The 22,870-nt window shown below is 51.9% G+C and overlaps 1 protein-coding gene across 1 annotated transcript in view; it reads left to right on the top strand.

Moving 5' to 3' along the window:
• The window catches only part of LOC135911436 (uncharacterized), a 153,283-nt gene that overhangs the window by 115,393 nt on the left and 15,020 nt on the right, over positions 1-22,870 (top strand). Inside the window, exon 7 of the mRNA XM_065443724.1 lies at positions 1,752-1,999. Within this exon, the coding sequence (XP_065299796.1) occupies positions 1,752-1,999 (248 nt within the window). The remainder of the gene's footprint in view (positions 1-1,751; positions 2,000-22,870) is intronic.

Here is a 22,870-nt window from a genome sequence, read left to right as displayed (position 1 = left end):
CTTATGAGTGCACTAGCTCCTTTAACTGCTTTGACAGGCTGATACCACCATCTTTCGTGCTTCAGTTTATCCATTTATATAGAGCCAGCTAAATCACATTAGGCAAAGCTTTATATTATTTTCTAATATTTTTGTTATTCTTCTTGTGTTGCTCCTTTGTTTGTCGACGAACATGTGCAGTCAAGTAGCACGTCAGCTGCAATAACGGGAACAGACACCAAGAAATTGTTCATTAGAAACGCCGTGTTGCTATCGTTTTAGCGTATATCTATGTACGCGTATGCTCCAGATTGCGAAATTGTCCAGCTGAATTTGTACTGGACGGTGGGACGGCGGGAAAGCCTTGAGCAGTGAATCCAGCTATGCACAGAAATAGGCCGAATGCAACGGCGATGTACAATATCCATGGCCCATGTACCTCAACATTGAAACAAGTGCGCCTCTTTTATTTATTTTGCCGACGATTACGCTATTCCCTGATGCGAAACTTAAGCGCGTTATCAGGTCTGCCTTTGCGGGCGTATTCTTGGCTTCGAAGCTCTCGATAGTAACTGGCACTGCACTGCCTGCGCTATCAAAGCGAGGTACACTTAGCGTCTACACGTTTGACTAAGGGCAGCGCCAAACGCTGACATTCTCCCTGCATCACAAAGTTTTCCAGCAGATGTACCCCAGAACTCGCTTGAGACCACGTCAATTTTTAGTCACGCGAATTCTTTCCATCAATTTCTCAGATAGAATTGCCTGTGGTGAGAACTATAAAACAGTCATTAAAATACGTAAACTAAGTCAGTTACATGCCGAACAGCGTTAAAATTATGACGATTGCCAAAGTGAAACACTATGGGTAATTTTAACCATCACTTTTTTATTAGACGCGTATATCTGTGTACACGAGCGTTTCTGGATTTCGCTCTCATCGAAATGCGAATGCCACGGGTGGGATGAAACCCCCACCTTGAGCTATACAGCACAATGCAGTAGTCACTATGGTACCATGGCGGGTAAATATTTCATGTCACATACAACAATTTCCGCAATAATTTATTATCTATGACATTAAGAAGCTGGAGCTTGTGGTATATAACCTGGTCTGCACATCAGACAGGAGGTATCCGTTAAGCTGTAGCGTCAAATTTTGCAATTCTTGGCAGTCAATCTGCTCCTCCATGCAAATATACTGCGTATATGTAACAATATATTGCTGTATCTTTTATTGTTGTAACTGAATATATGTCTTTACGTGAAGGCACGTGGTTGAGGATGTATTTACGCATTACACTGTCTTTCCTGTCAATGGGAGCTCAGTGTCGCAAGAATGGGAGCTCAGTGTCGCAAGACTATTACTGATAACGGTATCATAACGTAATGCTCTAGAGGAAATATGGAAAAATTAGCACTAGGGTTTGTAATCTGCGCCTTTGTATTAAAATATAGTTCCATGGCTCATACGCAATGTTTCAGAACGAGAACATTATCCTCATTTTCTCCACTAAGGATTAGTTCCTCTCCACAACTTCATTGCATATCAAAGTCAATATATTTTGCGATATGGCGGTGTTGTTCATAGATGTTTCGGAGAAACTGAAGTACATCTTAAGAAGCTAACTTGAACATGTGTTTTGAGGGAACTCTTCGGCCTCACAGGAAGTCATCTTGTTCTAAAACTGTAAAACATCAGATTTTTTTGTTAACGAGAAATCATCAGAAGAACACAAGTTCTAACAAACTTTTCCATATGTTTCTTACAGAATCCACTCCGACTTGTTTCGCCATCACCGAATTAAGTAAACACGATAAAAACTCACCTGCAAACCCACAGTTTACCACGTTCCTCGTTCCGTTGCCTGCCGGTGCGCAAACGTTCGTGTACTACGTCAAGTACTGCAGGAAGCATCTCATCATCGATGGAGGAGCAGGGATGAAAGTGTACAAGCATAATTTTATAGCCCCTAGGCGGTGCTATGCGAAGGATTTGTGGGCACAAAACGTCAACTTTGTAAGTAGCGTCATACCCTAAAGAACCATGAGAAACGGGGTTGACCGATGGACCCGATATTTATTAATCATAGCATAAGAAGCCAGCCAAGAAAGACAACCAAGGTGAACGCAGGGGAAATTACTTGTACCGCATTACTTGGTGTCACGAGTACTCGTGACGCCTGCGGCAGAAAGGATGTTCCACATACGCCACCAAGGTTTGTGAGTGGTGGCGCTGGCTAACATTTCCAGGGTTAGTTCCAGCTATAGCCCAGAAATACCCCAGAAAGTCTATGGGAGAATGGCGCCGCGGTAGCTGAATTGGTAGAACATCACAGGCGTAATGCGAAGACGTGGGATCGTTCCCCACCTGCGGCAAGTTGTTTTTTCGTCTACTTTCATTTCCACTAGTTTATCATTTATTTCAATTCGTAAGTACAAGTAATTTTCCTTGTGTTGTCCTGGGTGTCTTTGTGTGTTCGCTTCTTATGCTTTGATACGCTAAAGAATTTTGGCCGAGCGCATAACATTCTGCTCCACTGAGACTGTTGTGTCCTCACAATACGCGCGCAGTCGCTTAGTGGAAACGCTAGTGCGCCTGCGCACGACGCTCACCGCGGTAGCGGAAGGCAGGACTCTTGCCACACTCCGCCGTCGGGCCGATTTAGCGGAGCCTTGCGGTGCGCCCATTTGGCTTCTGTGTCGCTTTTGTAGGAAAGCTCACTGCACGTCGCTTGCGTCTCTGAGTGACTTGGCAACCAAATAGTCGCAGTTTTGCCGGAAAATCAAATGACTGATAACGACAGCGCAGTCTTAGACAATTATACAATGTAAGGCCTATTGTTGAACCCCGGACCGTAAAAATTGCAGTGAACTCTTACTTACTAGTAAATTACGGAGCATGGTGCCACGCTCCACACATGCAAACCTAGACAGATCTCACTCGATGACAGCGAACACTCGCTGTCACCACGCTGGCCTGATCAAGAGCGCGAGACGTAGCGAGCGATCGCATGGCGCTGCCTCCCGCCTCAATTCGTTTCCGAAACTCGACACTAGGTACCCTCTAACCAGGGTGTCCAACCGATCCGGAACTGAACCAGAAACCGGAGCTGAACCGTTATTTTCAGCTCAACCGGTACCAAAAGGAACCGCTATTGTTCCGTTATATGAAAATCATACGCGAACGGGAGCTTGCGGGAAAACCCACTCCGAACTGGTTCGACCAATGTTTCACAAGAGCCCTTAGCACTTCTTGTAGGGCATGCAAGAGGAGAAACTTAGGACAAAGGTTCTACACCACGCGCAGTTAGCAAGGCGTTCCCACCAGTGAAGGCAGAACTCAAATCACTTTCTATAACCCCAAATCAGTAAGGACATCCATGAAGTTAGCATTTTCATGTGCAACAAAGGCTGCACTTTACGCGATGACAGATGCGGGTGCTCTACATGCGCTCGCACATGTCGCTGCAGCAAAGTTACCAGAACAATTTTGTTCGACTTTCAGTTTTGTGTTAGTGCTGCATGCTTTTGGGTGAGCTGCAGGTGTCGCCTCACTAAGTACGATTAGTCTATAGCAAATAACTGTGCGGCGTGACGATGCTTTATGGGACAAGAAGAGCAAAAGTGAGATGTAAAAGAATTTTCGCCCTTGAAATCAAAGGTGGAGTGCCATATTAAAAAAAATTTTACTTTTTGTACGGTGTCTCTAGCTACCACTTTATCCTACAAAGAAGGAAGCACGATAGCAGCGGCATGCAATTCGCATATGATAGCCGTTTGAATGCCTGGGGGAAAACCAAGCGTAAAAAGGATAACGAAAGAAAGAAGTACGCTTACATGACAGATAGATAGATAAACTTTATTAAAATAATAAAAAAAAACAGCTAATGGTCGGGGCCCTTAGTCCAGGGCTCCGCTGGCTTTTGCCATCTTCTTAGCTCTCTTGATGAGCTTGAGCTGGTCGTCCAGGGCCGAGCTGGACAGCAGTGCCCCCCATTGCTCCCTCGTGGTGTTCGTGTCTGGGTGTTCTATGTTGTGTAGTGCGCACTCCCACGTAATGTGATATAGGGTTGGTGTGGCCCCACACCATGGGCATTCGTCCCTGTAGGCTGTGGGGTGTATCCTATGTAATATGTGTAAGTTCGTGTAAGTGCCTGTCTGGAGCCTACGCCAGGCAGCGGCATCCTCTGTGTTTAGATTTCGATGGGGTGGTGGATATAGCAGACGACGCCCTCTGTGGTAGTTGACGATTGCTGAATACTCGAGGTCGACAGGGTCCATGTCTTCTGCAGCCGGCGTGTTGAGTGCTCGGTTATGTACAAATCCTCGAGCTGCTCTGTCGGCCTGCAGGTTGCCCGTGATGCCTGTGTGGCCCGGCATCCAGATGATGGTTTGGATGGTGAAGTCCTCAGGGTCCTCGTTGAGTATTCCGGCTAGGACTTGTGCAGCAGGTCTTCCAATTCTTCCCTGTAGGAAGTTGCGGCAGGCCTGCTGGGAATCCGTGAGGATCGTCAGTGGTTGGTTTGCGTGTAGGCCCTCGCGGATGGCTAACGCGATGGCCAGCTCCTCGGCTTCCGTAATCGTGCAGGGGCGGGTCGATGCAGCGGAGGTAACGTGGCCTCGGTAGTCGCATGCCACCGCAACTGCGCCCTTGTTGTTCGTGCCATACATGGCAGCGTCCGTAAAACGGGCCGTGGTATTGAATCTGAACACTTTCTCCATGTACTGGGCCCTTGCTCGCCTCCTGCCGGAATGTAGGTTAGCGTCCATGTTGCGCGGTATCGGGGCAACGTGAAACCTGTCCTGAACGTGACGAGGTATGTAACAGGTTTCTTGGGTTCGTGTTGTTATTTCTGGGAACCCCAACGTTTGTAGGACCTGCCGGCCCGTGCGAGTCCGCGCAAGTCTCTGTTGTCGCGAGACGTAATGGGCTTCTGCTAGTTCGCTGAGGGTGTTGTGCAACCCTAGCGCCAATAATTTTTCAGTCGATGTACTCATCGGCAGGCGGAGAGCGGTCTTCAAAGCCATCCTTAAAAGTGTGTCCGCCTGCTTCGTCTCGGACTGTGTGAGGTGGTAGTAAGGCAGGCTGTATGTGATTCTGCTCACCACCAGGCTACTGACCAGTCGCAGGGTGTCGCTTTCCTTCATGCCTCTGTTCTTGGTTGTTACGCGGGAGATCATGCGTGATATCGCCTTGACACTGGTTTTGAGGAGTGTAAGGGTGTGTGTGGCCCGCTGGTTAGATTGCAGCCACATGCCCAGCACCCTCAGCAATGGCTTCTCTGGTATGAGGCCCCCGTTGAGGCGTACCTCGAGTCTTCTTGTTGGGTCTGTGGGGACTGTGTGGTTACCCCGGCCTCGCCAGACTCGTAGGAGCTCAGATTTTTCGGGGGAGCATTGTAGTCCCCGTTGGCTGACGTATTCCTGGATGATATTTGCTGCAGTTTGCAGCCGTTCTTCTTTTTCAGCGAGGGACCCTGTTCTGGTCCAGAGTGTTATATCATCTGCGTAGATTGCGTGCCGAAGACCTGCTACGTCCTGCAGTTTGTTTGCGAGACCGATCATGGCGACGTTGAACAGCGTGGGAGAGATGACAGCACCTTGTGGTGTGCCCTTGTTGGGAGGGTGGTACACTGGAGTCTGGATCTCTCCCATCTTCAGCTCCGCCGTGCGGTGGCTCAGGAAGCTCTGAACATACTTGTACGTTCGCTCGCCGCAGTTGGTGTTGGCCAGCCCTTCTAGGATTCCTTGGTGGCTGACGTTGTCGAAAGCCCCTTTGATGTCGATTGCTAGGAGGACATGTTCGCCGCTGCGGGAAACGTTACTGAGGACTTCTTCCTTGATTTGGAGTAGCACATCTTGTGTGGACAGGCCTGCGCGGAAACCGAACATGGTGTCCGGCAGGTGTTTGTTATCTTCCAAGTGTTTCTGTAGTCTTGCGTTGATAACTTTTTCGTACACCTTGCCGAGGCAGGACGTGAGCGATATGGGCCTAATGTTTTCAATTGCCAATTTCTTGCCCGGTTTGGGGATCATGATTATTCGTGCGTGTTTCCACATCGCCGGCACCGTACCTTGTTCCCAGTGTTGGTTGACAAAGGCCGTGAGCGCGGAGATAGACTTGTCGCTCAGGTTTCTGATCATCGAATTCGTGATCTGGTCCGTGCCCGCCGCTGTGTTACGGGTGGTGGCTGCGATGACCACTCTCATTTCGTTTTCGGTAATAGGTTCGTCCATTAGCGGGTTGGGTTGTCCGGTGTAGGGTGTTCTACATGCTTGTGTGGGAGTGGGATCTCCATAGCACTTGGTCTTGATGGCATCGATGAGGTCTTGTTGGCTACCTGGGTAGGTGTGTAGTAACCGTTCCAGAGCCCTGTGTCCTTCTCCTTTGGTTTTGGTGGGGTCCAGGATGGCTTTGAGGATGTGCCACGTCTTGGCCGTGTCCAGCGTGCCACCGAAGGAGTCACAGAATCTATACCAGTTCGCGGAGGCGAGTTGCATGGCATATTCTTCTGCTTCCGCTGTTATTTTTGCTATGCGCGTCTTCAGTTTCCTGTTGTATTTCTGTTTTTTCCAGCGGCGGGTAAGGCCCCGTTTGGCATCCCACAGGTGTAGTAAGTGGGGATCCACCTCTGGGGTCTCTTCCGTTCTGGCGATGTCCTTTGTGTGGCGTTGTTTATGTCGACGGAGGTTGTCGCACCAGTCTTCCAGGTTCGTGATTATGTCGGCGTCTTGTTCTTGGGCTTCCCTGATTTTTCGCCAGTCAGTGATTTTAGCTGTGCCGATCTGCCTGCGTAGGCGTCCAGTCTGTAGTGTTATGTTTAATATGTAGTGATCGCTGCCTAGGTTTTCGAGTGTGTTGAGCCATTCGGCTCGCGTGGTTTGAGTGATGAAGGCGAGGTCGGGAGTGGTATCGCGTGTTACGCTGTTCCCTTCCCTCGTCGGTATGGTCGGGTCTGTGATGAGTGTGAGGTGACACTGTTCAATTAGTGTTTGAAGCTGGAGACCTTTCCAATCCTGCCTCTGGTATCCCCACAGCGTGTTCTGAGCGTTGAAGTCGCCTATGATTACCAGGGGACTGTCTTTAGCGAGGCGGAGAGTGTCCCCAAAGAGTTTACCTATGTTTGCCCGCCTTTGGCTGGGGGGGGGGGGGGCAATAAATGTTGAGAACAAAGGCGCTCTGTTTCTGGTTGCCTTTGTATATTATTTCGGGAAGTACATGTAGTATGTCCACGTCGTCTATGGGTTTGTGTTGTATGGTTGTGATGTTTCTGTCTACTAGTGTGGCTACCTTCCACTTGTCGTCTTGACTTGTGTGGTATTCTTCGTAGCCATGTAGTGTTGGTCGGGTACCGGGCTTTTGTAGGGCTATGACCCCAGATGGCTTCGAGGAATGAGCGATAAACTGTGCCAGCAGCCCTTTCTTCCTCCGGTACCCACGGTAGTTCCATTGCCAAATTTCTAAGTTTTCTTTGACTTGCCTGTATGGTCTAGGCATTGTTGGACGTTGTGGTCGGTGATGTTACAATTTGTTTTGGTGCTGCTACAGGTGTGGCCTTGTAAAGGTTCTGTCGTAGCGTCTTACGTAGTTTTATGGAGTGAAGCTGGTTCTTAAGCTTGCTGTCTACAGTGGCTTCCATGTGTTTTATTGCTGCATCTGTGCGTTGTATTGCAGTCTGTGTGATTTGTTCCAATTGGGTGCGTGTAGCGTCCATGAAGGCTTGCATCTGGGTGCGGATGGCATCGACATGGGTTTGTAGGTCAAGGATGTCCTTGTGTGGAGCCATCTCTTGTGGTATTTGTGTGAGCTGTAACACTTGTTGTTTGAGTTGTCTGTTTTCTTGTGTGAGTGTTTGTATCTGTGCGCGCATGGCCGCGAGTTCCTGTTCCAAGTTTACAGATGGTGGCGTCTGTGGTTTTTTATACGAAGGGGAGGCTACTGCTGCCCAGCTTACCTCGTGTTCTTTGGTGGTAGCCCTCTTGAGCGAGGCCTCCTTGGTCTTTCGGTGGTGTTGCTGGGGCCCCTTGCCTTTGAGTGCCGTGGTCGCTGGTGCTGCCTGCTGTCCCTGTTTGGGCGTCGACCGGGATCGCCGTCTGGGCGACCGAAAGTGAGACCTGGGGCGAGAGCAGGAGCGGGACCTGGACCTCTGGTTGGAACCGGACCGGGATCCGTGGATGCTCGGAGACTCCGAGTAGTCGAAGTCGTAGTCTTCCCGCTCGGAGCTGAACCATCGCGGGCGAAGGTCAGCCGCCTTGGTCGACTGAGTGACCGGGCGGGGCTGTCGTTGGGTTTTGGGTGTGGTGGTGGAGGCAGGTTTCCATCTGGGTGGAATGCGCTTGAGCTTATTGTTGCACCCTGTTGCGGCCGTGAGATGAGCCCCTCCGCACAGGGCGCACTTCGGAACACAAGTGTGTCCGGCTTCTGGATTAATGTTGTTGCAAACGTTGCACGCACGAACCGTTGGGTTGGGGCAGACGTCTGGTCGGTGTCCGGTGATTCTGCAGATGGAGCAGAACTGCCTTGTCGGCTGGTAGTCTCGGCAAGGCATCTCCCCTCCATAATAGTATACAAATCTAGGCACCTGGGGTCCCTCGAAGTGGAGTAGGGCTGTCTGGGATTGTCCGAGCATACGGACCCGCACGATGCGCACTCCATGTGTGCGGACCCGAAGATTCGCCATAAGCTCTTCTTCGCCGGTGCCTGCATCGATGCCGTGTACGACACCTTTAAGCAGGCCCTCGGGTGTTGATAGATACACCTTCACAGGATGTGATCGTCCGTGAAAGGTGAGGCTTAAAATTTTCATGAGGGTGGCCGCCGTGGCCTCGTGAGGGGTGCTCACGATGATGATGTTCGAGCCGTGTCGCAGGCGGACGATGAAGTCATCCCCCTTGCAGGTCGGCGCACCTCCGGTGGCTTGTACGATCGCCTTGGCCACTTGGTGGGTCTGTAGTTTTCGAACGATGAGGCCCGGGGTCGGTCGGATAATGATTTTCATGTCAGTGCGTGGGAGTGGAGGCGCGCGTCGGCGAGGCCTGCTCCTTGCAGCCGCGTCTTCAGAAATAGGTGTTCCGGCTCCACGCTCTTCGCAGGTAGCTTGCGACGTGGCTTTCGCGGCGGCGGCTGGCGCCTGGGTTAGAGCTAGCGCTAACGGTGTGGTTTTCGATGGCGGGGTTTGCCCGACTGGGTCTTGCTCACCAGTGGATTGTTGTTTTTGCAGACGGCGTTTCCGATGGAGGGAAACGACCGTTTGCCACTGGGATTCTTGATTGTGGAGCTGCTCCGAGAGGACGGGAGACGGCCCGGGCAAGGCCTCGTCAGGCAGGGGTCTCGGGTGACTCTCGGGTACAACTTCCATGGTTTCGGTGTCGGTGGGTTGGTGGGCAATGGTGCCTGGGTTTTCCACGATCGTAGCGTTCCGGGCTGGGTCGCCCCCACAGCTCACCGTAGACACGGTGGCTGCTTGCGGGTCTCCGAGCTCCCGCGCGCCAGCGTTCGGCGTTAGGGCTAACCCTACCGTCGGCGTGGCCGAACGAATAGGGCTCTCGTTGGTCTTAAAAGTGCGGCTCACCGAAGTTGGGCGCCGTTGAATCCCCTTGATGTTTGAGAATATTCCGCTGATACCGGTGGTACCAGGAGATTTTGGGCGCTTGGGAAATTTGAAATCACGGAGCCGATGCAAAGCACGTCTGCACGCTTCGAGCTTCTTCTTCTTCCTCCCTTACATGACAATGCACTGGCGTTGCACGCGACCAGTGCGGGTGCTTTAAGAAGCTTCCAACCACTTTCTACGATATCTAATCCCCTTCCTCTTCTCTGTGAAAGCGCTGACCATAACGGCTTCATACAACCTCTGGGAGCAGGCTGGGAAGCAGGGAACGCCATGAACCGTGATTCCGGTTATTCAGAGAAATAGGTCAAATGCAACGGAGATATATCGTTATCGATGGCCCGCATGCCTCAACATTGAAACAAGTCCACATGTTTTATTGATGCTGCCGACGATTGTGACACTCCCTTAAGCAAAATTTCAGCGCGTTTTCAGGTCTCCCTTTGTGGGCGTATTCTTGGCTTTGAAGCTTCGTTGGGATGGTGGCGTGTCGTTTCTAGGTTGTCGAGATATACTTTGAAGAGTTGTCCTCGTGGTCAGCGCAGAAACTTCGGCAATTTGACGTACAGAAACCCCTCCTCGATTGGGTGCTGCTTTTAATTTTTTCTTCATGGGCTTGCGAACCGGACTGGGTCTGGACAAATATACGCTCGGCACTGAGGTGACAGGAAGTGGCTCGGTGACGGAAAACGGGGCGACGGTCGAGGTTTCACTGATTGGCGGCGAGGTAGTCGGCGATTTAACGGAGCCCTTAGCCAAGCTGTCGACGCGGCGCGTTAACACCAAACCATCGTGGTCGCATTTCCCGAGGTAGGCACCAGCAGTCAGTGTGGCCGGCTTCTCCGCCCTGGTATAAAAGTGGAGAATGGTCGGGGGCACGCCCAACATCAGTCTTTTGTCGAATGCTGTGCTGGGCAGCGGGTACGCGTGCTGGCGCCGGCGGCGGTGGACGGCCGAATGGCGCCATTACAGGGCTCTGGAGGAGGCACGTAGGGGGCCCTTAAGAGCAGGTGATGGCAGCGTAGGTCGTGTCCTTCCAGTACGGTTGCGGTGATGCCGGAACTTCTGGTACTTCAAGTGACCGCTGAAGCTCTTCCTTAACTATTCCAGTGATCGCGGCCACCAGGGGCTGCTACCTTTGGTACAAATTCGGCAGCATTTCCCATGCAACCTCTCTGGTAGTCTCGCACAGGTCGTCGGCGCCTATATTTGGCTGCAGCATAACAAAAACAGTAGTTGGCAACCAAGGCGCACAGACCGCCCGAGGCTGTGATACTCTGCTAGCCAATTACAGAAGCAAGCGTAATCATAGTCCTGCGACCTTTTCAAAATGCGTCGTACTTCATACTGCTGTTCTTGTAGTCTTTTGATCGGTGGAAGCGACGAAGTGCGCAACAGACATGGACAAAGTATATGAGAAGTCTGAGTATTTCACTCTTCAAAAGCCCACAGTACAGTTCATTTCAGTGCTTAGCACGTTTTTCTGATGAAACTTCAATGCCAGCTGAAGCGAAACTCGACAATAAATAGTTGAAGCGAAGGAAGCATTTGATATCAGTTCAATAAAGAATTCGGCTATCGCCATTCCGCTATAATAGACGAGTGAAAACGTATAAAATTACAGACTTGTAATTTTATTTTTGGTTACCGGCTTATTTGGTTAAAGTGGAAGGTTGAAGCACGAACTATTTGATGCCTCGCGGAGGAACAGTGGCTGGTAGTTATGAGGGCTTCAGTGGTGCTTTACTGCAGACTAATGTTGTATCCGAATATAGTGCATGAGCTTCGATGTAGTGTTTTGTCATTGTACGGTGAGTTCATTGCCTGGTAGGTATTTGAAGCTTCTTTACGATTCGTGTCGCCTCCGAAACAAACCCTGCGACAATCTTGGGTGGGTTGTATATCCCTCCTCCGAATAGCTCTTCTTTCTCACCCTGCATGAGGAAACAAACTTTCTTCGATCCAAAGTCGCTAAGCTTTTCTCTCTGTTTTCAAACGAGGGCGGACCAGCGTCATCCACAAAAATTGACATGGCGCACATTGTCCCCACTGCTGAAGTTGGTTAACGTTGCGGCCCTCTGGTATGTCTCCAGCCAGATCTCCGGGTATTCAAATGATGCACGGAAAGGCGGTGGCTGCCTGGACTGTCGAAGTATCATGGCTGCTGTGGTTAAGTATCATGGCTCCACGTGGTGTATGCCTTCTTGGCGAACAAAGGTAGAAGCCCGAACCCCGAAGACAGGTTGTGCAGCTCCAGGCTAGCTCGATGATCCAAGGCGACGTTGGTGCTGTATCCGGGGTTCGCGATTGGAACAACGCTTTGCGGGGGCGTCCGGTACATGAACGTAAGAGTACATCCACGAGATGTCATGCTGTAGTGACGATGAAGAACAGCACCGAGTAAAAACGTTGATAGTAGATTAAACTCTTTATTGGGCGAACTTGGGCCTATGAAAGGAAGTGACTTTTGAAACACAACTACAATTGCAGGCGCAGTCATCAATCGTAGAAATCGGATCTGCAGGTCAAGCACGTCCGCTGTTATACTTGAATCTTCGAGTGTTCAAGGGTATTTGACAGTGCCCGCGTGCCTTCCAGAAAGGACTAGACAATGCGTTCCGCACATACAATCAGGGGCACTATTACGTAAAGCTATTCCATACATTCTATTACAATTCTACAATCAGCACTCCGAGATTCATCAAACGATTCTTTGAGCCACCCCCATTCGCCTTGTCAATCACACGACGTCACAAAAAATGCAGCAGCTCCCTACCTGATATGACGGGTACACACTGATTATGCGTGATTAAACCAAAGAAAAATATTTATATTGTTATGTGTGGAAAGACACAGAAAAAAAGATGTTATTTACACGCTATTTACACTGGTGCCAGGCAACCAGGCTGACACTCGCTCGTGCCAAGAGCACCGAACAACTTCTTCGTCGTTCACGCGGCGGTTCGTCTCTTGAGCATCGCTCAATGTTATCGTAATATTACCCCCCGGCGGCAAATGCACCATCACGGTGCTGTTAAATATCCAAGGTGCATGGAGAGTTGTAAGACCTGAGTCGGGCAACGTGGACAATGTCACTGGTTGTCAGAGCGGAGGACGTAGTTGGCGTGGCTGGAACGATTTCATAGGTGACATCGGTCACTTTGCGTATCACGCGATATAGGCCTGTGTAACAGGAAAGCAGTTTTTCACAAAGCCCCCTTTACGCGATGGTGAACAAAGCAACACGAGGGCGCCGGGCACAAAATGGACATCATGGTGACGGAGGTCGTAGCGTCGTTTCTGCTTGACTTGAGACACTTGTAGACAAGCGCGCGCAAGTTGGCGAGCATGATCAGCATGGGCGATTGCATCACTTACATAGTTTCTAGTTGAAGCAGTGGCGGACGGAAACACAGTGTTCAGTGGTAGCGTTGATTCGTGGCCATACAAGAAGTAAAGCGGGGAAAAGTCAGCAGTTTAGAGACGGGAAGACTTGTATGCAATGGTAATGTGAGGTAGAGCCAGGTCCCAGTCACGGTGGTCGTCTGAAACATGTTTGGATAGCATGTCTGTAAAAGTGCAGTTCAAGCGCTCATTGAGGCCGTTCGTTTGTGGGTGGTAGGAGGTGGTAAATTTATGCTGTATTGAGCAGGCACGCATGATGTCGTCTATGACTTTGGCCAAAAAGGAGCGGCCGCGGTCTGTAAGCAATTGACGTGGAGCACCATGCACCAAAATGAAATCATGTAGGAGGAAGTCCGCACAATTGGTCGGAAGAGCACGGGTTACGGTGTGGCGGGTCGCATAGTTCGCCGCGACTGCAACCCACTTGTTTCATGATGTAGATTCCGGAAATGGGCCGAGAAGGTCCAAGCCGACACGATGGAAAGGCTCGGCAGGGATGTCGAGCGGCTGCAGGTAACCAGCGGGGAGCTGGGAAGGCTTCTTGCGTCGTTGGCAAAGTCCACAAGTGGCGACGTAACGTCGTACGGAATGAGCAAGGCCCGGCCAGAAATAACGGCGACGTACATGGTCATAGGTTCGAGTTACACCGAGGTGTCCTGCCGTTGGTGCGTCGTGAAGCTCTTCTACAACGGTGGAGTGGAGGTGTTTAGGTACTGCAAGCAGGAACTCAGAGCCGTCTGGACGGAGGTTACGACGGTTGAGAGTACCGTCGCGGATGACGAAGAGGCGTAGAGCAGCATCGGCCGGAGAGTGTTCAAAACGGTCGATGAGTGCTCTGATGCAGGCGTCACGGCGTTGCTAGTCCGCGAAATGAAGCAGCTGGCATACAGAAAATACGCAAGAAGCAATGGCAATATTGGAGGAGTCAGAGTCAACAGGGTAACGCGAAAAACTGTCAGCGTCTTGGTGCAGGCGGCCAGACTTATACACCACGGAATATGAAAATTCCTGTAGCCTTAAAGCCCATCGACCAAGCCGGTCTGTAGGACCTTTTAGCGATGAGAGCCAGCAGAGAGCATGATGGTCAGTGACTACGGAAAAAGGGCGACCGTAAAGGTAAGGACAGAACTTCACAACCACCCAGACAAGAGCAAGGCATTCGCGTTCCGTAATGGAATAGTGGCGCTCCGATGGTGCTAGGAGGCGGCTCGCATAAGCAGTAACGCGATCCTTGCCACGCTGACGCTGGGCTAAGACGGCACCTACGCCATGACCGCTGGCATCTGTACGTAATTCTGTAGGGGCATCAGGGTCGAAGTGGGCGAACATGGGTGGTCAGGTTAGAAGAGTGACGAGACGAAAGAAGGCGCTGACTTCAGCAGTACCCCACGAGAATTGCACGCCTTTCTTCAAAAGATTAGTTAGGGGCCTAGCAATTCTCACAAAATCTGGAACAAAACGACGAAAGTACGAGCACAGGCCTGCAGAACTTCGAACGTCTACGGCTGTCTTCGGAACCGGAAATTCTCGGACAGCACGAGTTTTGTTGCGATCAGGCTGTACTCCGGAAGCGCCAACAAGGGGGCCAAGAACAGTAATTTGGCGGCGGCCGAAACATTTGGACAAGTTAAGCTCCGCCTTTCGAAATACATCAAGTATACGTGTGAGACGCTCATGGTGAGTGTCGAACGTTGGCGTGAAGACGATGACGTCGTCGAGGTAGCAGAGGCATGTGGACCATTTGAAACCTTGGACCAAGGAGTCCATCATACGCTTGTTACGTTTCGCCTACGACGCGCGGTATAGCCGGCGCGGATGCAACGGACGCCGGGGCTTCGTTCAAAGCGGCGGACATTTTGGCTCGTTCGGAGCGGCTGCAACGCATGCCCGCCAAGCGCGTCCCAGCATGTTCAGTGCCACGTGTCTCTGTGTGTGCGTGTGTGTGTGTGTGCCCACGCTTGTCAAAGCGCGGCAGCCGGGGAGAGGAGCTCTCCAAGTGTGAAGCGAGGAGGTCTCACCGGCGCCGGCCCCGCTGATGCGTCACTACACTCGTCTCAACATGTCTCTCAGCTCGTCTGTAGCCCGCCGTCACGTGGGCTCATACCGTGACCTTCCTTCTTGCCCGCGACGCCAAGAGGATAAAAGCAGCTGCCCCCGTACGCCAAGAGAGAGGCTCCGAATTCTTCCGTCGTGAAGCGTGCTCTCCCGGCTCTCCACTTCGGTCGACCTGACCGGCCGCTCTTTTGCGATGCTAGAATAAACAAGTTGTTCTGTTAGCAGTCGACTCATGCTTTTCTCGTACCTTCGGATGCTTCCAGTTATGCACCAGGCCGCCAGGCCAACGCTACCCTTGGGGCTTGCGACCCATTTGCAACAACTCGTGCCAGCGGTGCGACTGCAATAACGGGTGTCAGCACTGAGGTTCCAACAGCTGGTTGCCAGCGGTGAGATCGCGACAACGGAGGCCAGCAGCGAAGATATGCGGTTGACTGTATGCTGAGCAGCACAACGACCATCCGGGAGCAGTGCAACGAGCCCTGTGTGATGACTGGTTGCCTGCAGCGGAACGACTGCGCTGAATTCTGGGTTGCGAGGTTTGGTGAGTGCGGGACTTTCTTCTGAGTTTTGCCAGGCTTTTCTTAGTGTCAGAAATAGAGCTGGTAATTGTGGTTGTCGTTGCTGCCGGGTTAGTTTGCGGCAAGACAGTAGTAGGCAGTAGAGAAAGCAGCATTCAGAGCAGCAATGGATTTGAAGTCGTTGCGCAAACCGAAATTGCTGGAGCTTGCAAGAGAGTTGGGTTTGGATGTCTCAAACTCAGAAAACCAGAACTGCTAAGGGCTATTCTTGAGTTGGAAGCTAAGGATGACGAGCTGTCGGAATGCCTTGAGACCATTGAGGAGAGGGTGACGGCAAAAAGACAGGAGCGCGAAATCAGAGAACAGAAAGAGAAAGATGAGCGTGAACGTAAACAACAGATAGAACGAGAGCAACAAGAGAAAGATGAGCGTGAACGTAAACAACCGATAGAACGAGAGCAACAAGAGAAAGAAAAAGGGCGTGACCGCCAACACGCTTTGGAAATGAAGCGTCTCGAGGTAGAGATGGAACGCGCTCGTAATGGAAGTCAGGCACACGGTGCAGGAGAACGAGTATTGTTTAAAATGACTGACCTGATGCGGCCGTTTAAGCTTGGAGAGGACATTGGTTTGTTCCTGGTTAACTTTGAGCGAACGTGCGAGAAGCAGGGGTTCTCTCCGGAAACGTGACCACAGCGCTTGCTCACTTTGTTACCCGGCGAGGCGGCCGACGTAGTCGCTCGCTTGAATAGGGAGGAGGCAGAGGATTTCGACCAAGTGAAATCGAGTCTGCTAAAAAATTACAGGCTGTCAGCGGAGGCGTTCCGTCGGAAGTTTCGGGAAAATGAGAAAGGCAAAAGTGAGTCGTATACAGAGTTTGCCTACAGGCTTATGTCAAACATGCAGGAGTGGTTCGAAGAAGAGAAAGCGTTTGGTCACCACGAGAAAGTTCTGCAGTGTTTCGGGCTAGAACAGTTTTATAGTCGGTTACCTGAGAACGTGCGGTACGGGGTCCTGGAGAGGCCAGACGTTAGTACGGTGGCTAGAGCCGCTGAGCTAGCCGAAGAGTTTGTGACGCGTCGGTCTCGTGGAGCTAAGGACGGTCAAAAGGGTGAATTTGGCTCCAAGTTTGAGAGGCCAAAGTTCACGCCCACGAGAGCAAAGGGGGACACACGTAGTGCGGATGCGAGTGAAAGCAGTCCGACCGAACGTAAGGAGACGGCGGCAGCCGAAGCCGAACGCAGAAAGCGGTTCGAGACGAGGCAAGTGCGCGTGTGTTATACGTGCCAAAAGCCGGGTCATTTTTCGGCGCAGTGTCCAGAAACAAAAACAAAAGTCGTGTTTTTGTCATTATGCAGCACTGACGAGAACATGAAGCTTCTCGAGCCTTACATGCGAGACCTCCTCGTGAACAGGAAAGAGTGCCGAGTGCTTCGCGATTCCGCAGCTACGATGGATGTAGTTCACCCCTCTTACGTAGAACCCGATATGTTCACGGGCGAGTGCGCATGGATCAAGCAAGCCGTGGAAGCTCATAGTGTGTGTCTGCCCGTAGCAAAAGTGCTTATTGAAGGACCTTTCGTAGCACTTGAGACGGAGGCCGCAGTGTCATCTATGCTGCCCCACCAGTACCCGTACCTATTTTCGAACAGGTCCGATCACCTCCTGCGCGAGAAGGGGCTTTTGTTTGGTGAGGCTAGCGTTCAGGCCTTAACCAGATCGAAGGTTCGGGAGCTCGCTGCAAAGGCGGTAGTTGCGGGGCCGACGTTGTCGAACAATGAGAAAGGGTCAGAGGCGCAGCAAGCTGATATTCAGAGCATGCCCAAACTGAATAAAATTGAGCCTGTAGCGTTAAAGGCACCAGATACTGGAGAAGAAATTCCCGATGCGGGAAAGTTAGAAGAGCTATCTGCAGATTTGCTCATTGCGCCTACGTCAGATGGACTTAATAGGTTGCTAAAAGTCAGCCGGTCAGCTGTGATAGCCGAGCAAAAGAAGGATGGCAGCCTAGAAAACATACGTTGCATTGTCAAGGAAGGTATCGCTAAGAAAAATGCTCGCTTTGTGGAAAGAGGTGGGGTCCTGTACCGGAAGTATCTAGACCGCAGGGGAGTGGAGTTCGATCAGCTGATCGTGCCTCAGTGCTACCGTCAGGATCTGTTGCGCTTGTAGCATGGGGGTTCGTGGTCCGGACACCTAGGAGTTACGAACACTAAAGACCGTCTCTTGCAAGAGTACTATTGGCCAGGGTGCTTTCGGGACGCAGAGCACTTTGTGAGGACATGTGACACCTGTCAGCGGGTGGGCAAACCAGGGGACAAATCGAGGGCGCCGTTGAAGTTGGTACCTATCATTACGGAGCCTTTTAGACGGCTCGTTATTGATACAGTGGGACCTCTGCCGGTAACAGCCACGGGGTAGAGACACATTTTGACTGTGATCTGCCCAGCGACAAAGTTCCCTGAAGCAGTGCCGCTTAAAGAACTCAGCTCAGTTGAGATAGTCAATGCACTACTGTCCATATTTGCGCGAGTTGTTTTTCCTGCGGAAATCCAATCAGATCAGGGCACAGTGTTTACTAGCGCTTTGACGACAGCCTTTCTCGAAAGGTGTGGGGTAAAGCTGTTACCCAGCTCAGTGTACCACCCACAGTCGAATTCCGTTGGCAAGCTCCACTCCGTCATGAAGCGCGTGTTGAGAGCATTGTGGTTTGAACAAATTTACTGGCAGCTGTGCCTGCCTGGGGTGATGTTTGCATTGAGGACCGCACCGCATGCGGCTACAGGGTTTTCGCCAGCTGAGGTAGTGTACGGTCGCTCGCTGCGATCTCCGCTTCGCATGCGTCGAGACGGATCACTGCCCTCTCCAATGGCTGCAGACTATCTCTTTCACAAATGGCCGCCTCCTGCACTGGAGCCTCGCTTTGCAACAACATTCTTTTGAGGTGCGTTACAAAAAGGGGAGTCTCAACGGTAACGCCGATGGCTTAAGTCGAAGCCCCTAACGTGGGAATCAGCCTCAAAATTGTTTGTTATTCATGTTTTTCTTCCTGAGGCAGGATTTTTAACATATTGCTTTTGTGTAGTGTTTCAAAGTGATGATGTGCTTTCTAGTGCAATTTTCCGATTTGTGGACGCGTTCTGAGTGCTGCTAGACTACTGTAAGGAACTAGGCAGTAGTATAAAAGGGGAAAGAGCCTGGCATGGCTTAGTGAGGGTTGTGCCATGCTTGCTGACAGAGCGGCTGAGTTTCGGCGCAGTTCTAATGCTTGCTGGGAACGAGAACAAAAATGGCAACTCTTCCGAAGTCAATTTGCAGTGTCCTGTGTGAACCTGAACGTGAGAACGAGGCCTTCTCGGTGCGCTGCGCTCCAGAAACGCCGAGGGACGACCGACTTCGGTTATGAGCATCATCGAGCGACATCCCTCCGGACAGCGGATGCAGTCCCCTGACCATCGGGATCTCCTTCCCGCGGCGGGGCGGTCTGTTACGTTTCGCCTACGACGCGCGGTATAGCCGGCGCGGATGCAACGGACGCCGGGGCTTCGTTCAAAGCGGCGGACATTTTGGCCCGTTCGGAGCGGCCGCAACGCATGCCCGCCAAGCACGTCCCGGCATGTTCAGTGCCACGTGTCTTTGTGTGTGCGTGTGTGTGTGTGTGCCCACGCTTGTCAAAGCGCGGCAGCCGGGGAGAGGAGCTCCCCAAGTGTGAAGCGAGGAGGTCTGACCGGCGCCGGCCCGGCTGATGCGTCACTACACTCGTCTCAACATGTCTCTCAGCTCGTCTGTAGCCCGCCATCACATGGTCTCATCCCGTGACCTTCCTTCTTGCCCGCGACGCCAAGAGTATAAAAGCAGCTGCCCCCGGACGCCAAGAGAGAGGCTCCGAATTCTTCCGTCGTGAAGCGTGCTCTCCCGTCTCTCCACTTCGGTCGACCTGACCGGCCGCTCTATTGCGATGCTAGAATAAACAAGTTCTGTTAGCATTCGACTCATGCTTTGCTCGGACCTTCGGATGCTTCCAGTTATGCCCCAGGCCACCAGGCCAACGCTACCCTTGGGGTTTGCGACCCATTTGCAACAACTCGTGCCAGCGGTGCGACTGCAATAACGGGTGTGAGCACTGAGGTTCCAGCACGCTCAAAGGTGGCAGGGGCGTTGCATAATCCAAATGGCATTACATTAAATTGGCATAGGCCATCAGGTGGGATGAACGCGGTTTTTCTCTGTCCATATCGTCAACAGCAATCTGCTAATATCCCGAACGACGATCAATAGACGAGAAATAGCTGGAACGGTGCAGGCAGTCAATGGCGTCGTCTATGCGCGGGAGCGGGTAGACGTCCTTTTTTGTAATGCAGTTCAGGTGACGGTAGTCTACACAGAAGTGCCACGTGCCGTCCTTCTTAATCAACACTACAGGTGACACCCAGGGACTCGATGAAGGCTCAAAGATGTTTTTATCGAGCATTTTGTTCACTTCATTTTGAATTACTCGGCTTTCCGACACAGAAACTCGATATGGTCGTCGGTGAATAGGCGCAGCATCGGCAGTAAGAATGCGACGCTTGGCCGCGAGCATCTGGCCTGAAGGGAAATCATCGAAGTCGAAAATATCGCGGTAGGACGACAATACTTTGCAAAGGTCTTCAGCCTGCGTAGAGGACACATCCATCGCAACCATTTTTTTTTATGTTTGGATCGACGCCCCAGGCTGGCGCGAGGGGCATGCTAAGCTCGTGAGAACCATCGGTCGATAACGCTCCCACGTATTGGTCGCTGAGACAATCAATGGTGGCAAGCCAAGTAAAATACCTTGCGGTAGAATTTGCTTTGCGAATCCAAAGTTACAGACAGGCATGCGAGTGTGGTTCGCAGTAATATTAAGTATACTGTGAGGCACGGTGACGTCTTACTGTGTAGGGATGTCGGGCAGAGGAGTGACGAGGTACTCGCCATCAGGAACTGGTGGGAAAGACAACAGTTCAATGTAGGCTATCGACTTTGGCGGCAGGCGAAGAAAGCCGGTGGAGCACAAGAGGCAGTGGGTTGCGTCAGACGATCCTGCGAGCATCGGCAACTCAAAGCGAAGGGTACTGGAAAGCAGTCAATAAGAGCAGACCGGGCGGAGAGAAAATCGAGGCCGAGAATAAGGTCGTGGGGGCAATGAGCAATTACGGTGAAGAGGAGAGGAGTGGGATGGCCAGCGATGCTGACACGTGCCGTACACATGCCGATGATAAGTACAGTACCACCATCCGCAACGCGGACCACGCGTGCCGACGCTGGGGTGAGGAGCTTGTTCAGTCGTCATCGGAAGGCAGCGCTCATAATAGAAAGATGTGCTCGTGTATCGATGAGTGCCGTGACAGAATAGCCGTCAACGTCAATGTCAAGAAGGTTTCGGTTAGTAGGTAACGTGAGCAGAGGATTTGAGAGCAGGGTGGACAACGCAGCTTCACCTCCAGAAGCTGCAGTGCCTAGTTTTCCGGCTGAATCCGGGAGGCGATAGGCGACGGAGAGAAGCGACGGGGTTGGGGCGAACAAGACTGATGGCGTCGAGGTGAGGGAGAGCGGCTGTAGCGAAGGTTCGGAGCAAGGGCATCAGCGGTATGTTGGTTCATGGTGGGTGGCATAGGGTGCAGAAGGTCCAAAGGTGCGGGAATAAGTGGCGGTGTGAATCCGAGGAGGTGGTGGCGATCGGTTGCGGCAGTGCCGGGCGACGTGGCCGATGCGACAGCAGTGGAGGCATATCGGCCTGTCGTCAGGGGTACGGCATTCGGATGGGCTGTGGCGAGCTGTGGCAGAAAAGGACTGCTGGGGACGAGGAGGGCCGCTAGATAACTGGGGAAAGCTGGGTCGAGACGTGGAACACACGATGTTCAGTCCCATGTTTTCAAATTCCTGTCTGACGATGGCCTGAATCCTCGCAATGGTGGTTGCTGGCGGATCGGGAGGCGTTGTGGAGAAGGCTGGTGAACAGGCGGCCTCGAGTTCGCGGCGAACAATACGGGAGGCCTTGTCACAGGTGATGGTCTGACGCGGTCGACCCTCACATGTCGACGTAGCAGCAGTGTTGGGTAGCCGCGCAATGTGGTGTGAGATACGGCGGCTCTTAACCTGTTCAAGGCGACGGCATTCTTTTATAATGGCGTTGATTGTCGTGACGTTGCCAAAAACAAGCAAATTGAAAGCGTCGTCGGTGATGCCTTTTAGCACATGTGCCACTTTATCAGCTTCGGACATATTGTCACGTGGTAGTGACGGCGAAGAAAGAAGCAGTACGGTGGAATACAAAACTACCTTTTATTGGGCGAACCTGTGCCCACAAAACAGGCTACACTTATAGCACAACGAAAGCGGCGAACACAGTCGGCGATCGTCGAAAATCTGATCAGCGGGTCAAGCGCGTCGGCTTTTATAGAGCAGTCGTCGAATGTTCCAGACTAATCGTTCGGACCCGTGTGCCTTCCACAAAGTTCTACACCATTCGCGTTACGCGATGAAATCAGATAACACAAGGTTCGGCGACAACAGACAACCGGGTAGAAGCATCGATAACTTTCCAGAAACACCGGATACATTCAGGCGCGTCCCTCGCTGTGCGATTACAGTTGTTAAGCCGCGAAACGTGGTCGCCCGATAAAGATAAGTACACATGTCAATACCCCCCTCTTAAAAAGCATCGACCCGATGCTGCAAACGAAGGTAATAAACAAAAGCACTCGTAGCAAAGAAAAGAACAAAAATGACGAAGTTCGTCAGGGTCCGTAAAAGGGTTTAAGGCGCACCACGTGGACCACTTCAGATCGTGCGCGGCGCCGCTGTGAATGCGAAATGCCGTCTGGCACGACCTCATAGTCCAGAGCGCCAATACGTCGGATGACCTTGTAGGGTCCGAAATAGCGTCGGAATAGTTTCTCACTGAGTCCTCGTCGGCGTATCGGGGTCCAGACCCAAACACGGTCGCCAGGCTGGTACTCGACAAAGCGTCGTCAGAGGTTGTAGTGTCGGCTGTCGGTCCTCTGTTGGTTCTTGATCCGTAGGCGGGCGAGTTGTCGGGCTGCTTCGGCGCGCTGGAGATAGCTAGCGACGTCAAGATTCTCTTCGTCCGTTACGTGCGGCAGCATGGCGTCGAGCGTCGTCGTCGGGTTCCTGCCGTAAACCAACTTGAACGGCGTGATCTGTTTTGTTTCTTGCACCGCCGTGTTATAAGCGAATGTAACGTACGGCAGGACGGCATCCCAGGTCTTGTGTTCGACGTCGACGTACATCGCTAGCATGTCGGTGAGGGTC

Source organism: Dermacentor albipictus, chromosome 4, assembly GCF_038994185.2.
Source record: "Dermacentor albipictus isolate Rhodes 1998 colony chromosome 4, USDA_Dalb.pri_finalv2, whole genome shotgun sequence".
Classification (NCBI taxonomy): domain Eukaryota; kingdom Metazoa; phylum Arthropoda; class Arachnida; order Ixodida; family Ixodidae; genus Dermacentor; species Dermacentor albipictus.
This window is presented reverse-complemented; position numbering and strand designations above follow the sequence as displayed.